General features: G+C 43.6%; 1 protein-coding gene across 11 annotated transcripts in view; it reads right to left on the bottom strand.

Moving 5' to 3' along the window:
* The window catches only part of MAP4K4 (mitogen-activated protein kinase kinase kinase kinase 4), a 513,631-nt gene that overhangs the window by 184,656 nt on the left and 308,073 nt on the right, over window positions 1-20,902 (bottom strand). For all 11 annotated transcript variants that reach the window (XM_069204415.1, XM_069204417.1, XM_069204419.1 and 8 more), the window contains exons 11-12: window positions 20,019-20,091; window positions 11,403-11,613 (exon numbers count right to left, since the gene is read on the bottom strand). In XM_069204415.1, coding sequence (XP_069060516.1) covers window positions 11,403-11,613; window positions 20,019-20,091 — 284 coding nt within the window. The remainder of the gene's footprint in view (window positions 1-11,402; window positions 11,614-20,018; window positions 20,092-20,902) is intronic.

Below are 20,902 nucleotides of genomic sequence, written 5' to 3'. Positions count from 1 at the left end.
AGTCAGATTTTGTGTGAAGAATAATTTTCCGGACATCTCCTTTCTTTTGGTCTCCAGCGCTGAGGCCATGTTGCCTTTGACACTATTTGTTAACTGAGCTTGATGTCATGAGGGTAAACCACTTTGTTTGCCTGTCGAGTGGAAGGAGTGGAAGGGTGATAATGCATCCATTTTCTTACGATAATGGCATTATTCCTAGTCCTACTCCCTCGCCTTCCTTTTAAACCAATGAGGCCTCCCGCCTCCCCCAGACCCTCCCTTCCCCTTTCAATGCCCCCCCCCCACCCTTACCTCCTCCTGTACAAAAACCAAGCCCAAGCAGCAACTCGGACAGTCCGTACCGGGAGGGCGGGAGGGAACGGAAAAGGAAGGCGAGGGAGTAGGACTATGAGTAATGCCATTATCGTAAGAAAATGGACGCATTACCTCCCGTCCCTCCCTCGCCTTCCTTTTAAACCAATGAGACATAGCAAGAAAAACACAGGAGACGGACACTGAGTTGCAAGAACCTTTATTCATATCCTGCCCCAAGGACACCAAAACACCCTACCCCTATTACCTCATAGAGGATAAGACCCGGTGACCTAATACCGACTCCAAACTACCCAAGTCCGATAGCCTATAATGACGCACAAACGTCAAAGGTGAAGCCCAAGTGGCGGCCCTGCAAATTTCCACCACGGAGGTCCCTTGTAGTTCCGCCACTGTAGCCGCCATTCCTCTGGCAGACCGACCCTGAATCCCTTGAGGCGGCACTACCCCTTTCAAGGAATAGGCCAACAGAATCAAAGATCTCACCCACCGACTCAAGGAAGCCGTGGAAGGTTTCTCACCTTTACGTGCCGGACCGAAATTCACAAAAAGTGAATCCCCCTTACGAAAAGAAGCCACCACCCGCAGGTACTCCAATAAAGCCCTGCGTACATCCAACGAATGCAAACGGACCTCTTCCTTTGAGGAGGGATCAGGACAAAATGAAGGAAGGATAACCTCCTGACGGGAATGGAATGAAGAATTGACCTTCGGAATAAAGGAAGGAACCGGAACCAGAACTACCCGATCGGGAAAAACCTTACAAAAAGGAAAGGAACAGGCCAATGCCCCCAACTCCCCCAACCGACGAGCCGAAGTAATGGCTACCAAAAAGAACGTCTTCAAAGACAGATGACGTAAATCACAGTCCCCCAGTGGCTCAAACGGGGCCTCTGTCAAAACATCCAAAACCAAAGAAAGATCCCAGGAAGGAAAGGAACGTACTGGGCGAGGAAACAAATTAACCAGACCCTGAAAGAATCTAGGCATCAGGTGCCCTTCATCCTGAAGATTCCGCCACGGACCTCTGAATTCCTGAATTGCCGCCCACTGTACCCTCAGAGATGCTACTGACAAACCCAATTGTGCGCCGTCCTGTAGGAACTGCATCACCTCAAAGATAGACGCGCAGGTAGGATCCAACTCATGATTCAAACACCAAGAAGAAAAAACCAGCCACTGTCTACCATAGGAAAGTAAAGTGGAACGCCGCCTGGAAGCCAATAATGTAGAACTCAACGCTACAGGTACCCCCGGACCAGTCAAGCCCCGCCGTTCAACTTCCAGGCCGTCAAGTGCAACCTCCTCAACGACACCACTGAGAGGCAGGGAAACTCCAGGGGGGATGGACAAAGAGGCAGAGGCCACATCCTCCCTTCTGCCATCAGCCGTAACAACGGGAACCAATTCGCTCGCGGCCAAAGAGGTGCAATCAGGATAACCCTGGAGCCCAGATCCCTCACCCTCAACAGAAAAGCCCTGAGAAGTTGAAACGGAGGGAATGCATACAACAGACCCCTCGGCCAAGGACATGACATCCCGTCCACCTCCCAGGCCTGGGGACACCGAAACCGGGAGCAGAAGCGATCCAACTTCGCATTTTCTGCGGACGCAAACACATCCAACACTGGAAGCCCCCAAAGCCGAACCAGATGCAGAAACAGACTTCCGGAGGGAGAAAAGCTGAGACGAAGGAATCACCCTGCTTAGAAGATCCACCCGAACATTGACCACCCCCCGAATGTACGTAGCCCTGAGAGAAGGAACCCACTCCCGAGCCCACACAAAAATCTCCCTGGCCAGACTGAACAGAGCCCTTGACCTGGTCCCTCCTTGTCGGTTGACATAAGCTTTGGCCACTAAGTTGTCCGTCCGAATAAGAATCGCCGTCCCCCTCAGGGACCCCTGGAAATGGACCAGAGCCAGAAAGACCGCTCTCAATTCGCGCCAATTCGATGACCGACTCGCCTCCCGAGGGGACCAAAACCCCTGAACCTGAGCCAACCCTGTCCACGCACCCAACCGGAGAGGCTGGCATCCGTAGTCACCACCACGGGCCTCAGAGGAGATAAAGAAACCCCTACCCGAAGATGATCTGCATCCAACCACCATTGCAACTCCCTGCGAATCAATCTGGACCCCGGAACCCTGTCCTTCAGAGAACCGGACCCCGAAGTCCACCTTTTCAAGAACCACGTCATCAGGCATAGGAGATGGAAACGCGCCCAAGGAACCAGAAATATCACCGATGCCAAATGACCCTGCAGTCGCAATCAAAGAAGAGCTCGTGGCGCAGTCAGTAATACAACCTTCCTGACCAAGGTCTGGAGTACACCCAACCTCTTCTCTGATACCGATACCAATCCTAGAAGAGTCTGAAACCGAGCCCCCAAAAAAAACAGATCCTGGGACGGAACTAAATCTGATTTCTCCCAATTGATTAAAAACCCGTGGTTTTGCAGGACCCCCAGAACTTGGTCCACCTGTCTCTGCAACAGGACCCGTGACTGGGCATGAATTAAAATGTCGTCCAGATATGGATGAATAAACACCCCTTCTGCATGTAGCAAAGCCACCAGGGGGGCCAGCACCTTTGTGAAAATCCGAGGAGAAGATTTCAGACCGAAAGGAAGAACGCAAAACTGGTAGTGTTTTGATCCACAGCAAACCTCAGGAACCTCTGAGAAGATCTTGCCACAGGCACGTGCAGGTAAGCATCCTGCAGGTCCAGTGACACAAGAAAGTCCCCTTGCCTGACCAATGGAAAGATAGTCTGAAGAGACAGCATGCGGAAATGCACTGTCCTGATCCAAGTATTCACCTCCTTCAGATTGAGCACTGGTCGAAAACCCCCTGAAACTTTCTGCACAAGAAAGAGGACCGAATAAGTTCCCCGACCCCTTTCTTTCAGTGGAACGCGGGAAATGGCCCCCTTGACCAACAAGTCCCTTACTCCGTCCAATAATGCCCTTCTCCTTGACCCCCCTGAAGGCAGAGGGGTGGGACGCACCCCTGAATCTGGAGGAACCCTCACAAAATCGATGACAACCATTGGCCACAATGTCTAGCACCCAACGATCGTTGATACTTTCCTCCCAAGCTGAAAGAAAGTGACTCAGCCTTCCCCCAACCGGCCCTATGCCAGGCCCACAGTGATTGTCAGGACCCCTTCTTGAAACCACCCCGGGTCGCAGGAGCAGCCTTCTTAGGAGAAAAACGCGGCTGAAAACGCCGTTTCCTAAATGAAAAGGATTTGGCCTCCCTATTCGGAGAAGATCGGGAATGCTTCTTCCACCCTTTATTAGAAGTAGAACCCCCTTTATAAGGTAAGGCATGTTTCCGTTCCTTAAACGCCTTGGAAAGCATGGATGGCAATTGCTCTCCAAACAAGTTACGACCTTCAAACGGCAGTCTCAGCAAGGCCGCCTTCTCCCCTGGGTCAGCCTTCCAGGAACGTAACCAGAGGGACCTACGAGCCCCAATCAAAGCCCCAGAGGCCAGCGCTGAAGTACGGACCACATCTGAAGAAACATCCGCCAACAATCTGGCCTGTTGCTCCATAACAGCCAGGAGCTCTGAACATTCTGCACCTTCCTGAACAGCCACCGCCAGTTTATCAAAGTCTTGCACCAACGACTGAGCCGCATAAGCAGAATATATACCTGCCCTTAGTGCCAGATTTAAGACCTGAATCCACTTTACGATCCGTGGCATCCGTAGGCACACAATCCTCCGGATTTACCGCCGTTTTACCAATCAGGGTAGCTAAAATTGAATCCAGGCGGACAGAAGGAGGTAATACATCCTCACCCTCAAGTAAATACAGTTTCTGCAGAAATCGTGGAACCTGAGCTTTATCCACATCTTTCCATTCACGAAACACCATTTCCTTCACAGGTCCCTGGAAAGGCATGGCAAACTTGGAAGGGGTCTGATATTGAGGAAATAAGTGAGAATCCGAGCTTGAAGGATCAAACACAGGGAAACCCAAATTGTCCCGAACATGTGCCATCACCTCCCACATTTCCTCTCTGGATACATATTTACCCCCAGATGACGTAGATGGAGCCTCATCACCCTCACTGTCAGACGAGGCCTTCCTTGTAGCAGCCGATGAATGAGAAATCTTAGAGTGACCAGTCCTGGTCACCCCTACTTGAAGAGCCCTGGTAACAGCCACTTCAATCATCTCCTGCACCTCCTCCCTGGACATGAGGGGAGTGCCCCTATCCTGTAACTGTGAGCCCCCAGGAGTGGAAACTCCAGCAGCACCCTCCTCCTCAGAGGAGGAAGATGAGACAATCCTACGCCTCTTTGCCTGAACCTTCGGCATGACTATCCAATAAACACTGTCTTACATCCCAATCACTCCCCATATATAGTGACTAGGACCTGCCCCCTAGAAAGAAACCAATCCCCAAAAAGGTCAAACATTCCTGGCCAAACAATAAAACTGCGGGCAGAACGCCCGTCCTACCAGTCGATTCCCGGCATCTCAGCCCAAAAATCGCCATCCCGCAGCTCCTCGCCGCTCAGCAGCGTGGTAACCCGGAAATGAAAGCCCCAGCCACAAAGGGCCGGTCGACCCAGTCGGCCGGCCCTCATTCCGCGTAGTTCTGAGCAGCCCAGCTGCTCTCCTACCAACGCAGTCAGCTGCTGTACTCCTCGTGAAGCTCCGCACCCCGAGGAGCACCTTTAACGAAGACCTCCAGGCCCCGCCGTGCAGGTAAGGGAAAGAAAAAAACGTCTAGCGTGGGCTAGACGAAAGAAACAGGAGGAGGTAAGGGGGGGGGGTTTAAAAGGGGAAGGGAGGGTCTAGGGGGAGGCGGGAGGCCTCATTGGTTTAAAAGGAAGGCGAGGGAGGGACGGGAGGTAATGCTCAATATTCAGGATGTGAGGTGGGCATGACAATTACCGGTGTGATATGGAGGGTGTATAGATCTACACCACTAGCGAGCGGTCCCTTCCAGCATATTGCAATATGAACATGAATTCTCCTGTGTATGAACAACTTGGATTATTAGCGGTACCGGGACTCTTCGGCACTACACCACTCTGAATGCTTGATTGGGGGATTATCACTAGTGGAGGGCAGTGAGCGAATGCATTTAATGGGATGTTTGGAATTAGTTATGGTCATCCCAGGACATTGTTTTCCTTAATATTACTCTGCTATAGATTACAAACACACGCAGATGCTGTCAACTTTATGCATGCAAATAGAAATATAACTTCTAATAGTTACATTTATATTTAGTGAATCAGGCTGCTATCACAATGGCGTATGTCAATACTTTATAATATGGCGCTCACAGTATTGAGGAAATGTGCAATATGTATTCACTGTGGTCCTTCGTTTGTGTTGATGAAAATGTTTCATGCATTAAAATTGTGTGTCAAACTCCTGCTCCATACCCTGATCAGGGCTACGGCCGAAACGCGTTGGCAAGGAGCAGTTTGTTGCCCACAAATCTGATGGGAGATCTATATGTCTGTCTGTCGGTCTCTCTCTCTATATATATATATATATATATATATATATATATATATATATATATCTTAGTTTAAGACACTGTCCTATAAAACGCTTTTTTTGATTCATAATGACATCTTAGTGCACTTGTAGGAGCCACACTAATAGTTTAAACAGCAATAAAAAAAGACAACCCCCTCCCCATAAAAAATATGCAGCGTAATAATCAGAGTAATTGTTGGCGAAATCACACTTGTATTTTTTTCCTTCTAACTTGAGTTGATGTTAAGCTAACTCAAAAGCTTTAAAAAAACCCTCTTAACTGGGTTTCTGCAGGAAGACTTCCAGATGTGCAGCCACATTAAAACGGCCGTATCTTCCTCATCTATCAGTTTCCTTTTCCTATGCAAGGCCATATGGCGACAGTCACATAATGCAGAGAGGGGCAGCTTTCCACAAGAGGGTGAATTGTAGCTCACGATTCTCTGATGCACTCAGCGCGAGACCTATGCAGTATCCCCCAGTCAAACGCAACACTAATAGTGCAAGGCATAGCTCTCTAGAAACAACAGCCCCTGTGGCACTTATCAGCGCCTGGTCTATATTATGAACTGTTAACAGCTTGCCGCAGTTTGCTAAGTGACAACTTTACTGCCATACCATTAAATGGTGATGATATGTCTGTGTCCTGAGGAAATAAAGCTTAATTGAGCAGCTTCCAAAAAAAAAACACAAGTACTGACAACACCAAACGTCTTGCTTTCATGCAAACATAAAACACAAAAAATGATGGGAGGAATGGTTGCGATAAGCAGAGCCGACCTTTCACCAGACAGATCCCCAGGAAAAACTAAATTTGGTGCCAGTCCTAATCGTCAACCTAAACCCCTTCCCCATCTGCCCCCTCCCCACGGGTGACCTAGTCGGGGGCTTCTGTGCTCACAGGTCACCTCCCGGCTGAGTACCTCAGAACAGTGACCAGCCTTTGAACACACACCTGCGCCTTGTCCCCTCGCCTCAATCACTTATTCAGTTGATAAACTGGAAGTGACAGTCTCTGGGAGGGGGCTGTAGGCGGAGGAAGTGGGAGCGGGGGAAGAGGTAATCAATGGAGAAAATGAAAGAAAACATGACTTACACACAGCTTGAAGGCAATGAACTTAACTGTCTGTTGGGAATAAAAGATTTATTCAAGGCAGCACACGAGGTCACCTACTTGTGCACCTCTCCACCTGTAGGCACCCCAGCCTGGGGCAGCTCGCCCATGCACACAGCAGGCTCTGGCAATAAGTCTAACCACAGGCAATCACGGAGGGTCGCCTTACAACCCATCTTTCTTTTGCCCACTGTGCCACCTCAGTTTGGACCCAACCATATGCAAATTAGTCTTCACTCTTCTCCAATAGGAAGAGCCCAGCCCGAACTGCCAGACCAGGAGCGTGCGTATATACTGTGGGGTGGTAACGACAAAATACATTAAAAAAAAACAAGCCTATTGCAGTAAAAATTCAAGAAGCCGCCTTCTGTATACAATCCATGTATGAGATTAAGAATTACAGGTGTGATAATTGCCTTTTTCAGAGGTAAAATAGTCAGTCGTGCATAACAAGGCATTTCATAGGAGGTGGAACGACATTCCAAGAGACATTACTCTAAAGGGAGAGAAAAATACTCTGACAAAGCCCACTCAACATATAAAGAATCCGTAGCAATAAGCAATAAAGACAGCTTCTCTCTCTCAAGCTAGAGCTAAATAAAAAACTTGGGCACCTTCCAGAATCGGGAGCTTAGTTCCACCACCGTCAAGCAAGTCCTAATAACAGAAAATCTATGTACCTTTCAAGTTAATCGGTGCAATAGTGTTAATATACTGATTATTTGTGTGGTCCGTTCTAAAACGCAGATAAGGTCAGCAGGAGCACAATGGCTTGCACGGTGGTGCTGCAGAGTTATACAGTAGCTTTGGGCAGCGAAGTGTGTTTTTCACGGCCACTTTAGAAATACAGAGTTAACGATGTGCAGGGTTCGATGTGCAAGACTATTTGATAAACGGATGCACTTGCACCAGGACTGAAGGTCAACAACAGCACCAAAGTAGAACTCGGTGCAACTACTACCAGGCCTAACACTATACCCATTAAAAAGCTACATCTACAGACAAGACACTGCCATGCCAAGCGCTTTTCCTAATGAACCGCGTGGTACAAATCCAACTGGCTAAAAAAAAAAAGCAGTCTCCGATACTTAATGATTGTAAAATTGCTTTTCAGTCTGATGCAGGGTCCAAAGGCCTATTATACAGCACCCACAAGAATATTTCTGAAATGACATTTTATCATAGCGGATGTCGGAGAGAAAATGGAATTGACCGAACTGTCAGCCTTTATACACAGAAATTCAATAATCACCTGGATGTAAGAGACTATCCCTGAAATGTACATAAAAGCTGTAAATGGACACCCTAAAACAGATACCATTCTACAAAAAGCAGGGGCACACCACACTCAGAATACAAAGATAAAATAAATGTTGTTTTACGTTACATAAGTCAAGGGACATGCCCAAAAATCCCTAAATTAAACCTTAATTGGGCAATGCATGCAGACATGAGCAAATCACCTGCACCGAGTAGGTCCACAGACTCTATTCTTGAGATAACGGAGCTTCACTGCACCGGCTATACACATCTGACTTAAGTGACCATAAAGAGAGAGAACAGCTACCAATCTCCAGTGTCACTGTAGAGCAGCAAAACTATTAAGAAATGGTCACTTCACACGAATACCGTATCACCACAGGGAATAAAAATAAGAGGATGAAGTACGTCATTAACTCAGCTTGTGTTAAGATCATCAATCCGTGGAATATGGGAAACGCATCTGTGCTCGGTGTCTGATTTGCAGGTATCCTTCCTGCCTTCAAGCAAATTTAGAACAGTAAAATCTGACCCCAAATGAGAGTAATGCTCACCCAAGATAATGGAATCAATCCTCTACCAGTATCTTAACCTTTTTACAGATGGTATCGGTGCACAAGCAGAGATTAGGAAGATTTGGAATGTAGCACACCGATTGTGCAAATTAAATAAGGAAACATACTCAACTACGGCCAAGGCTAAAAGATTTCTAGTAGTTTAGCAGTGGGCACTGCACAGGATTAAACCACAAATTGATGGAGTAAAGAGGGTGTTGCTGTGTGCAATTGACTAGATCATGTATCCCCAATTCTGTATGTAAAGAAAAAGTCGAACGGGTTAGGTAAGCAGAGAATTTTGGAAGGAATTTTCCATTGGTGGCAATCTGCTGAAGTTACCCAAGGCCCAAAGGGTCGTTCACAGTGTAACACATCCACAAAGGATTTTGCTTTGTATTCTGCCAAGTCCGCAGATATTGAACATCCACCAAAGTTGGTATTAAACAACTTTAACCCCGACACAGGAGATTCTAGTACACGCAGATTTTTTTAAGGGCCCATTTCTCGGATGTGAAAAAAAACATTCTGAAACAATCAAGTTCAGCAGTCTAAGATCTGCTACCTGTTAAGCATCTTACTCCCAATTTTTAGGTTTGGTTTGTATTCTTCTTGAGCCATTCGTGGCAAATGTACTCTATTCTTACTTTAAGGAGTTTTGGGGATGCTTCCTTCAGTCATTGGTCTCTTTTGCTATGGAGTAAATGGATCAGTCCACAGGGTTAATTTAGTCTCACTTACTTTGTCCCTAATGGCTTTCTGGGTATGTCATTCCATATCTAGTGGAATGCGAGGAGGACTAATTTACATCGAAAATCAAGCAGCCCACCAGCAGTGGAGTAAACCCTGACAAAGCTTCTGAAAAATAGATTCTATAGAAACCATTTCTTTCTGCAACATCAGTTTTTAGGACATTCTGGCCTGCACCTTGTAACAGTGGGTTTGACAACTGTACACACACCACACAAAAGTTAAGTCTACTGGCTTTATCAAAGCTTGTTTGCTTTGTCCCCACTACTTTTGGGAACCTTCCCAATAAAGTTGACCTTAATAACTAACCTCTCAAAGTGCACGAATGTGTTCATTTCCTCTTGTGTGTGGGTGTAACCATCTGATCGGATTTAACCATTTAATGACCTCTCAGCAGTCATTAAGAGTTTTTTTTTCCCCCTTTAAAAAGTCCAAGACTAATAAATGTTTTTTCATTCCTTGGTCTATCTGTTACTAGGTTGTACTGTATTTAGCATTGCTTTATGTAGTTCATGTCCATGTTAATGCATGGGGGGGGGAGGGGCAGCAGTGACTGGCAGAGGATCATGGAGCAGTGAAACCACTATACTGTTTTTTGAATACCGAGAGGCACCGGTGGAGAATGCAATTTGTCCCATCGCAAAGAAGGTCAACGAGTTAAGAATTATTAACACGTGAAGCGTTCAAAGTGGAGTGTAATTCAATTTTTAAAAAAACAATTTCCATAAAAATCTTGTGACTCGTATCATGATCAGGAGGGGCGAGGGGTTAGAGTGCTTTACTCTTAGTAATTCAATTCCAGTGAGTAACCAGTACAAGAGTTTAAGGCTCAAGCAAAGATGGAGGGCAACGGGGCTGCTCCAGGTGAGGGCTGGGAGAATTATTGGAACTAAAGTGAAGGCCACACCACTGAGAGGCACTCATCACCACGCGGAAGTAATATGCACCATTAGGTCCCACGGAAGAGCCACATCATTGGAAGACGACTCCAGGGACTCTGAATTTACAGAATGCCTCAATTCAGTCTGTGGCAACAACGTTTAGGACATTCAAGACGATATAACGCTCATATAGGGAGCAGCTTCTGCTTAGATGGACTCCAGGTTTTCACCACAAAACGAAAAGCCTGAAGAAAAGAAAGGCTGTGTATTAGACTGCAGCACATGTGCTAAGTATCTTGTGCGCTCACCCCAGAGAGGCGGGAGCCAGCAGATGCACAGAAATGCTCATTTACAGCAGCCCCACAACCGAGGGCCCGTAGCTGGCCCCTTTCTGTAAAAACACAAACTAGCCAAAACTACCCGGCCAAAAAATATAAAAAGTATGTAATGTGCTTAGAGTAGTCACCAACGTTTTAAGCGAATTCAAGCATTTCATCTGTCACTTCTCTGTGAAGAAGTAACCTGTTGAGCATGTGATACAAACAGGTATGAGCAACACTACATTTCCTGCGTTATCATCCCAGTTTTAACTTGCTCTGTTAAAAATGGGATAATTTCAGCCTCCACCTGCTCCCTGGCTCTGAGGAGAACGTGAAATAAATGATGCTTCATGTCTTATATCAGTGGTTCCCAACCTGTGGTCCGGGGACTCCTGGGGGTCCGCTGGGCCTCCTCAGGGGGTCTGTGACTGCTTAGAAAATGAAATCATTCACAGATTAGGTCCCCAGCTTTTAGTAATAGCTCAGTAGGGCGGCCCTAGATTCCAATAATGAATCAGTGGGGGTCCCCGGGTTTCATCAATGATAAAGTGGGGGTCCACAGAAGTCAAAAGGTTGGGAACCGCTGTCTTATATGAAGAAAATAAGTATTTTTTTTTCTTTGCACTCCGGGTCAAACAACCAACTTCGGTAAGCAGCCTACCACAAGGTTTCTGCTGTAGCCACCACCGTGCCTACCTCTTCGAGCCTCCTCCGCTGCTCCTTCTGCTGCTCGATGCGCTTCTGCCGCTCCGCGAGCAGCTGCCGCTTGTACTCCTCCTGCTCTCGGAGCTGCTGCTCCTGCAGCAGCTGCTGCCTGCGCAAGGCCTCCGAGCGCTCCTTATTTTCCTGCTGCAGTCGTAGGAAATCCCGACGGAGAGTAGACTCTCCAGGCACATTCACAATAGAGCTGCAAACACAAACATTCATAGAATAACTAGCCAGATTAAATAGTGGGACAGTGCAATAAGGTTTTTAATAAATAAACATTTCCCAGTATCTACCTCATCTACCTTTGAGACAGTCCACTGGCAATCAGACAAAAAGGCACTGATTAATAAGGCCGTAAGAAGATTTGCGAAGGCAAAATTAAGAAAAGGGTTTCCTGGGTTTATACTGTCCAACGCAAACCTTTTTAAAAGTCGTGCAATGTGAGCAGTGAAAATGAACGTCCTAACAATAGCATGAAAACTCAGTCTATGCCCATCAGTGAACATCAACGCTGCTGGTGTGGGTTAGGATAGATTAATCTCATTCTTGATTCAGTTCTCGCCATCCATGATTCCTTTTTTGCGATTTGGATGGTTTTATTTTTAATTTGTATTTTTTTATTTTATACACAAGCATGGTTAAGAGCCACTAGATTAGATAACTGCACAGGTTGTACGAATATAATCTATACATATCACAGACGACAACAATCTAACAAATTAAAGCTAATAAGGAAAAACAACATTGAGATAAAACTTATTTTAGAGTCGATAAAAATAGGGCTAGTCTACACAGAAGTTCAGATCAGGAAAGAGAAAGTTTTAATGTAGATATGATCAAGAGATACTGGCTTTTAATATTGTTATCAGATGACCAAATAATTGGGAATAATAATATAAGAAGGAAGAGACTTCTATGAGTATGCTACAACACATGTTAGGAACACAAATATATAAGTATATTTTTTTAATTGATGTCTAGACTCGAAGAATGCACGTGGCTTGGAAACGTAAACACTGAGAAAGAATCACCGACACAGGACAGAAAGGCTATAAGAAATGGAAGACTTAAGGAGTCAGCTACCTCAACTGTAGTCTGATTTTTAAAGACAACCATTGAATCATAGGCATAGTCATGTTTAGTCACACACTCCTAATGATGATAAAAAGGATGCTTATTCATCCAACTCAACCAATTGCTTGAGGGGCTGAGGAGCACCTACACTACTTTATTCTATATGCAAGGGCATTCTGCAACTCCCGCCGGACTGTATCACTTATGTCATTGTCCTAAAGATTATCCCTCCCTTTGCTAAAGGTACATCAGAGGTTGGACTTTCCCTGCAGCTCAAAGAGGCATATTTGGGTCTAAATTAAGGCTGACTGGAGAAATTAAGCATATAGTTAAATGCTTTTAGGCAGGAGGTTGGGGTGGGTTGGTTTGGCTCTATGCTGAACACCTCTAAAGGGGATTGCATGTAATTAACTTTAAAAACCTCAGATTGGTTAGGTATCTACTCCTTCAGCTGAACCATGTGAATTATAGTCAGAACGTTATCCATGTGTACCCGTTGGGCTACTTTTACAGACCCGCCCACCTGAGCTATTTAGCTCAGCCTCAAACTCTGTGGTTACCTAAAGGATGGTTAAATGGATCCCAAATAAAATATGTTGAAGCAAGGAACTTCTCTGAACCCTTCAATGTGCAGAATGACTGGCTGCCTTTTAGCTTCACCATCCAGCAAGCTTAAGCAAGAAAAGACAACTTCAGTCTAAGCCAAATCTATGGACTTTGGTGCAAACCCCTGAGCTGACCACTGAGCTATTGCATGAAGAAATAGTACGTTGACTCAGTGATGCTGAATCTAATCTCATGGCACATTGGCTGGTGCTAACCTATGCAATAATGACCACCTAAAGTGTATTAGCGTTTATGACTGACTGTTCTCAAGAGACTTAGATAACTGATACATTTTAAACAAGGTTTTTATACCCTTTGTCAACAGGCCATGCCATCCACAGTGGGCAGGGCAAAGGGAGGCTTGGTTACTTCTATGTCCACTAAACTATGGTTCACTCAGAAGAACTCTGGAACTCACAATACTTTCAAGTTATTTTAAGCTCTTCCTGTCATCTTTGATGTTTTACTTGTGAATATCTATTATAATATGTTTAAACAGGGATCTAGTGAGTTGATCGACCAATTTGATGCTTTTTGATAAAGTCTAGGCACTAGTTGTGAACATAGCACTTTCGTTATATAGGTAAGGGATTTTAATGTTTCGTTTTTCAAGTTTAATGACACGCCAGCATGTGGGTTTAAACACTGGACCTCTGAAGATGCCACTCACTTTAGTCACTCAGCATATAGGGGGGGCATTAAACGGTCTAAACTTGAAGTATCAATACGTTTTTACTAGTGACGTAGGAAATTGGAAGGTGTGTTACATACCAGCTTTTATGGCAATCAAAGTGGTAGTACTATTGACTTTTAATTTCCTCGGACCTCGCTCCAAAATTTTAATGTGACAAGTAAGTGTACCAGTGATCATAAGCCACTGGTCATTTCTCTGAACTTAAACTTCAAAGATGACTACCTCCAAAAAGGATGGGCCAATTGGGTACACAAAGAATAAGGACATGATGATACAGTGGGATAAGAGACGTGCATCCTTTAGTACACAAAGTGATAAAATAATCAAGCAGCCTTCTACACTTGCCTCCCATCTGAGGCAACCCCATGCACCATCTTAAAACATTATGACGTAATTTGCACTTGAATATCAAACATGCTCATTTTTAAATGTCATGCTTTCAAGGGAATAGTCCCACAGGTGGTTTAACTTCGCTTGTTCTGCAGCCCATAGACAGTTATAACACTGATCACAATCCAAACCTAGAAATAAACTAGGATTTTCTAAAGCAATATGATTGAATAAACCTGTCCTAGCAGAACGGGAAAAAGAACTGAGACATAAGACCTGGGCCGATCTCATAGAAGCAGGAAAAGCCAATGATGGCTCCAGATTCTGGGAAGTAATAAATCACCCCTTATTCTCTGATAATCCCTCTAAAGGGGCTAAAACCTTAATTCCAGCCGAGCTGTAGGAGAACCATTATTCAACAACATTCTCCACCAGTTTGTCATCTGAGGCCCATCCCGGGATAGCTGAAGACAACCTTCTTGACACTCAAACTCCAAGTACTCAGTGAATGAATCACTGCAAAAGAAAGTTAACAAGACAAAGCCGTCCCTTGGGGAAGGCCCATAGCCCGGATGGTGTACCAATAGATATTTTTCAAGATAATACTACACTATGGGACGTACTAATTACAAATGTCTTGAAAGCAGCAGTAGTGGGCCCAATTTTAGACTTGTGGAAGGTCGCCATTTAAGGTCGCTATTTTTAAGAAAGGGGATTTGAACCTCCCCAGTTGTTATCGTCCTTTTTTATTTTTACTGGCCTCTATTACCAAGAACTTGGGACGTGTCCTCTTGTCTAGACTAGAAAGATGGGCTGAAGAACACAATATATTTTCAGACGTACAATATGCATGTAGCTCAGGAACTGGTACTTTTGAGCGGTGCTTTAACTGCCATTTTTTTTAACAACAAATACATCACAGCTACTGGAGATGCCTTACAGTAAGTATTCATAGACCTCTTATGCCTTTGATGGAAACCATGGAGGTGGAAAATAAATTAGTTAATCTGCTAAGGTGTTTACATTGGGGTACTGACATTACAGTTTGCTATGACCACATACACCCCGACACCTTGACAGCAGCTTACTATGCAGCCTATTATCAGTCCTTTGGGGTACCGACATTCGTATTTCATATTGACGTAGGTCTAACACATATGAAGGATGCCATCAGCCTTGCACCATTGAGGTTATGGATGAACTCCTGGTGAAACCCTGCGGAGGGACTGGTGCAGGTATTCTTAAAGGACTCTCTACCTCTGGATAACATGGGAAACACTCCCTGGTTGGCCTATGTGAGGAAAGCATTTACTCTGTTGGGCACCGCTCAGCTAATCTCTAACCCGGCATGTACAGCCCCTAGCTGGAAAGGTAAGTTCAAACAGCTTCATTATAACTATCATCATCAGGTCTGGCTGGACGGAGTCAAATCCATGAAGTCAAAATTGATCATGAAGTTTCCAGTTCAACAGGGATAGAACGTTATTTACCTAAATAGGAGAACATTCATTTCAGATATTACCTAACTTGTTTGCGTTTGAGCACTTTGTGGTTGCATTTCTGTTGTAGGCAACCTGGGTCAAGGATCTCCCCTAAGGTCCATGAACGTCTCAAAGCAATACACCACTCACTTTAAACTCTTCTCCATCACAGGCTGCCTTTTTAGGCCCCAATTTTACGCCAGGCCAATACCAGACAGAGATGTTCTTTTTGCAGGAGTTCGCTCTGAATTTATTATGCCTTAAGTAACTACATAACAAATGAGGTATTTATTTTTATAATTTGTTTTACCCATTCCCTAACAAAGATATCTGCCTCGTAATGCTCATAGCTTTGTATTTTGAACCTTAATCATGTTTTTAGGTAAATTGTGTTTTAGACCAACCTATGTTTAAAAAAGTTATTATTTTAACACTTTGTTTTAGGTAACTCATGTTTTTGGTAAATATTATGGAACTATCTGTATTTTATGAAATGTATTGTTATTGTAAAGCTATAAACTTGTGTAACAGGTAAAAAGCCTTGGTTTCTGGGTGGATTCTCGTCTGACCATGGATTATCAAGCAAAAAGAGTCTCCTCTATATGCTTTGGCATCTTAAGAGTTCTTAGGAAAATCTCGATTCTTCTTCCCCCTATGGCCAGAAGAATCCTCGTTCAAACTCTTATCCTCTCCTGGTTGGATTATGGGAACTCACTTTTTCTCAGCGCCCCGGCTTATGTTATAAAAAGGCTACAAACAGTCCAGAACGCAGCCGCCCGGCTTCTTGTCAATCTTCCCAGACATGTATCCGCTAAACCTGCTCTTTCCTCGCTTCATTGGCTCCCCTTCAAGCAACGTACCTATTTTAAGGCCCTATGCATTGTTCATAGAGCTCTTCAACATAAGGGCCCAATGTTCTTTAGAAAGCGGCTATGTCTTTATGTTCCTTCTCGAAGTCTGAGGTCCTCCTCCTCTCGTCTTGTGACCATCTTGAGGTCTAAGAGAGCTTGGGGGGGCCAACTCCTTCCTTACCAAGGCCGCCCGTCTTTGGAATGATCTTCCTTCCGATCTACGTCAGGAACATTCAGAACTACTTTTTAGGAAAAAACTCAAGACTATTCTTTTCTGTAGGTAGCGCTCTCAACTCTCCTAGTGACAGCACCGGTCAGGTTAGGTTAGCGCTGGGATGCCTTCGGGTCACTACGCGCTTTATAAATTCTTAAACTAAACTAAACTAAACTTGTCAGCCGAATAAAGATTGGCTGACTGACAAAATGTTTCTTCTTTTCCACAGACAAGAGACACACTGAGTGCAGCCTTTGAGAAAACAACTAACAAAAATATAACCTGATTGGTAAAGTTCCTACATTTGGTACGAATGCTTGGCTTTGTTGAGACATACAATTAACGATGCCCACAAACAGAACAAAGCATACACGCTGTTACTCGAGTAGATACGCAGAGTAAAAAGAAAATGGATTGTGAAAGTTATGGTTAGGAAAGATGTACTATTCTTAATGCATGGCTATATATAATACATGGGGGTTTGTAACCTTCCTTCCTTTACATCGTTGTTTGATTTTTATTACAAGCCAGTTATTATTATTTTTTTTAAACAAAATACCATTCACAGCAAGCCTTAAAGCAAAACCATTTTATGATGAAACAAATTCATGGAAAATCTAACTCCTCAAAATTTATAGGTATGTCAAAGAATAGGGTAACGATAAAGGGCTATAATAAGAGTTTGGTAAGAGATAAAATTAAAATGCGGTTTAGGATCAGTGTTACAAATGAATCGTGTGATTGCTAGGGTTCTAGGTTGGGATTAGATTTAGAATATATTTTTTAATATTTGAATAAATATTTCATAAAAAATAATCAAAAATATACCACTGCTAAATAAGATGAAAAGTTGCATTTCCAATGAACAATTTTCGATTTTATTTTAAAGCAGTATTGTTGTAATAAATTACAATTTTAAACGTGGAGTAGAGAAAAGCCTAACTTTTCCATTAGCATGGTTTGCAAAGACAAAATTGTAAGAACTTTCTGTAAAATGTACCAACGTGCAAGGCCACAGATCCCATTACCCACAGTCGACATTAAAAAAAGAAGTACCAGAGAATATTGAGTTCTCATTTTATATCATGCAAGATTTATTAATCTATTCATTCACAGTTATTGAGAGCAGGTTTGCGTCCCGATTTATGTGGTATCAGAAATAAACCCGCAACCCGCCACCAACTTTTTGAACTAAGTCGGTACAAGTCACCTTAGAGTTTTTGAGCTTGTACAGTCACTGACCTGCAGAATATGTCATAGATTTCCTAATGAGTTGCAATACCTTTGGAAATTAGTTCAAGGGATTTTTATCAGTATATTCGGCGTCCCTTACACCTTATTGTGGTGCAGTAACACAAGGAGACCACTTGCACACCAACATTAGGTGCTAAACAGCCGGGCTACATGAGTATGGCCACTAGCTCTGAACTGCAGAATAGAAGCAACTGGCCATCATGTGCACTAACTATAAAACTATGAAAAATTGTAGGTAAAACTGCATGTAACGGCTGATATAAAAAAACAAGTATAAAGCAGCTACAAGATAAACTGAACATGTAAAGCGATTCCAAGGGCCAATGAGGCATGATCTATGCTAGAACAACAATGAATACATTAAAAATAAACACTTGGATTGTTTATATTATGCCTTAAATTGAATGCATATTTAATTTGATCATTTCCAGACAAGAGAAGGGAACTGTTGCATGCAGTTGAACATATTCTATAAAGATAGGTATGCAAGTAAAGGGAAATCCAAGCATCACAGTCCTGTTGGTAACTGCCTACCAACGCAGTTCTAGGGTGTATACATTCGGCTACAAGCAATGCGCTCAATATAAAGCAAACGCAAAAAAAAAAGTAAAGACAGTACTTCTTGTGTGCTGAGTGTGCATGTATTAACCAACCCTATACTTGCATAATTACTAAGTGACTAAACATAGCTTCCAACTCAGATTCAAGGAGCAACCAAATCCTCACTCGCCAAGGTCTATTTTTAGGTCTATAATTTAAAGTTCAGCAACAGATGTTGGGAATCTATTGTTAGGCCTTTGCTACATGCACAGTGCAATCTTTGAAGCTGGGCTAAATTAATTGTTATGTGTGATGAAAGGGAGCATGAACAGACATGGCATCTCCGCAGTAGCAGTGCTTTAGAGGCATGCTATTTTATCCAAAAGTTAATGGTTCGGAAACTTAAGGTTAAACTGGGCTAGCCTCTAGGAATGCCAACTTTGCCACAGAGCAGTCCTTTGTAACATTTGTTAGGACCCCATCTCTAGCTGACTGGGGAGGAACTACCACCTCAGTGATGTCGGGATACCGTGGGCTTTATTCTCCGATTCCAGACAGTATCCCCAAACTTCAGTCCAGCAATTACAAAATGTATACCCAAAACAGAAAATACCCATAAGGAATAGTAGGTCTTTTTCTGGAATTCGCAATCAAGGCCCATAGACCAGAAAACACCATGCTCCTTTAATTAGAAAGGTGTTGTGGTTTAACTGACACGCATGCTAGTGCAAATATTTCAAAGCACTACAACCCCAGAAAATTAAACAGCAACTGTAGCACATAGCACAGCTCCACCACTAGGAATTTTTGCCTGGTCGCCAAGGACCTATCAACATAAGTAAGTCTCCAGGTTGCCTTTTCTAATGTCATTCGGACCATTGCAGGTGTTGCCAGAAATGCTGCCAAGGTCTAGTATGTATGTGATGGCCTGCTATGTTCTCTTATCCACAATGTTCATTCGTAAATCTGGAAACTGTCGCTCAAGCAGCATTTCATACATTGCACTGATCTCATCGAGTCTGCTAGTACTTCACAAAAGCGCAGTTAAAAGACTGAAAAAAATATAATGGGCCAGGTAATGGTTTTCCATTTCAGAGATTCACATATTATTACATTCTGTTCATAGCACAGTGAAAATAGGGTGGGCATATTTTTTTTGTCCTCACTATTTGTTTACATGATACAACACGAGTACTGGCACATACCAAATGTATCTACACTTATTTACACAAACAAATCTATACTCGGATGTTGTGGGATTCCTCAGTTATTTCTATTTACTGGAATCTTCGTCATCATTAAGGCAAAACAATATGGCATCAAGAAGCACTATATAACACCAAACGTCAAGCTAACAAAGGCACCCATTTGTATTGATGTATGGTTGAGCAGACAATACGTCACAATTTATTTTCACTTGGATTTTATGTACCAATACAAAATTTTTAAAACCGTGTGTATCGGAGTGAAGGAATGATTATTTAGAGCAGTGGAGTTTAAAGGTAAAAGTGGATAGGTAGGGCGCGTTAGAAGGCTTGACTCGCAAGGACCATACAGTACCTTGGCTCCCCTTCTTGTTCAGGCACTTCCTCCTCCTCTTCCTCACTTCCGCTGTATTCATATTCAGTTTCGTCTATAAAGGTAGAGAACAGTAATAATAAAAGACTCTTCAACTACTGAAATTAAAGAGAAGTGAAGGGAGACCTAAGCACTGCATAAGTTATCACACAACTGAATGAGGAGGAGTTATTGCATGAGAGCGACCAATAGCTGGATGTCTAGCACTCTTGTTTATGACCTCAGAATGACGTTCATCCCAACAGGAATTGGACAAATGCATTTTGAAGATGAACACAAAACAAACAGGTTCTGGGAAAATCCAGAAGCTTTTCAAAAGCAAACCATACTTTCCACAGTCCAAAGAAAAGCTCTGGAATGATCTCATAAAATACATCTGAGCAGAATTCCTGGTATTGAAATGTTCCCAGCTTGTAACTTATCTGGGTGCTTTGTGATGGTCAATTGGGTTGGTCACTACATCATAAAAGGAAAAACTGTTTCCCGTTGTTTTAAGAACATACTAAATAATTACAATGTCAACTTGTTGCCAAGTTTTCAAAATCGAACAATTGTTTAGTTTGGGTTTCTACAAGAAACATGAAGGGGCTACAAGACCAATTGCCAGTTACTGACCATTTTTCTGTTCTATGTGGTGAACAAAAATGACCATACAAAGCTGATGCTCGATACCCAATTGCAGACTGCTCCTCAGTCTGCATTTCAATAGGAGCAGAACCATCTGAAAGCATCAACACCTAATTATATCTGGTGGCACTGTCCCATTTTCAAATACATACTTCTTGCTAGGTAGCTCATCAAAATGTCTTTGAGGAATGTAGACGAAACTTCTGATCTCCATTTAGTAACACAAGCAAGTTCACAAA

This window comes from Pleurodeles waltl, chromosome 8 (assembly GCF_031143425.1).
Source record: "Pleurodeles waltl isolate 20211129_DDA chromosome 8, aPleWal1.hap1.20221129, whole genome shotgun sequence".
Classification (NCBI taxonomy): domain Eukaryota; kingdom Metazoa; phylum Chordata; class Amphibia; order Caudata; family Salamandridae; genus Pleurodeles; species Pleurodeles waltl.
The sequence above is the reverse complement of the archived record's forward strand: the minus strand, read 5'-3'. Positions and strand labels throughout refer to the sequence as shown.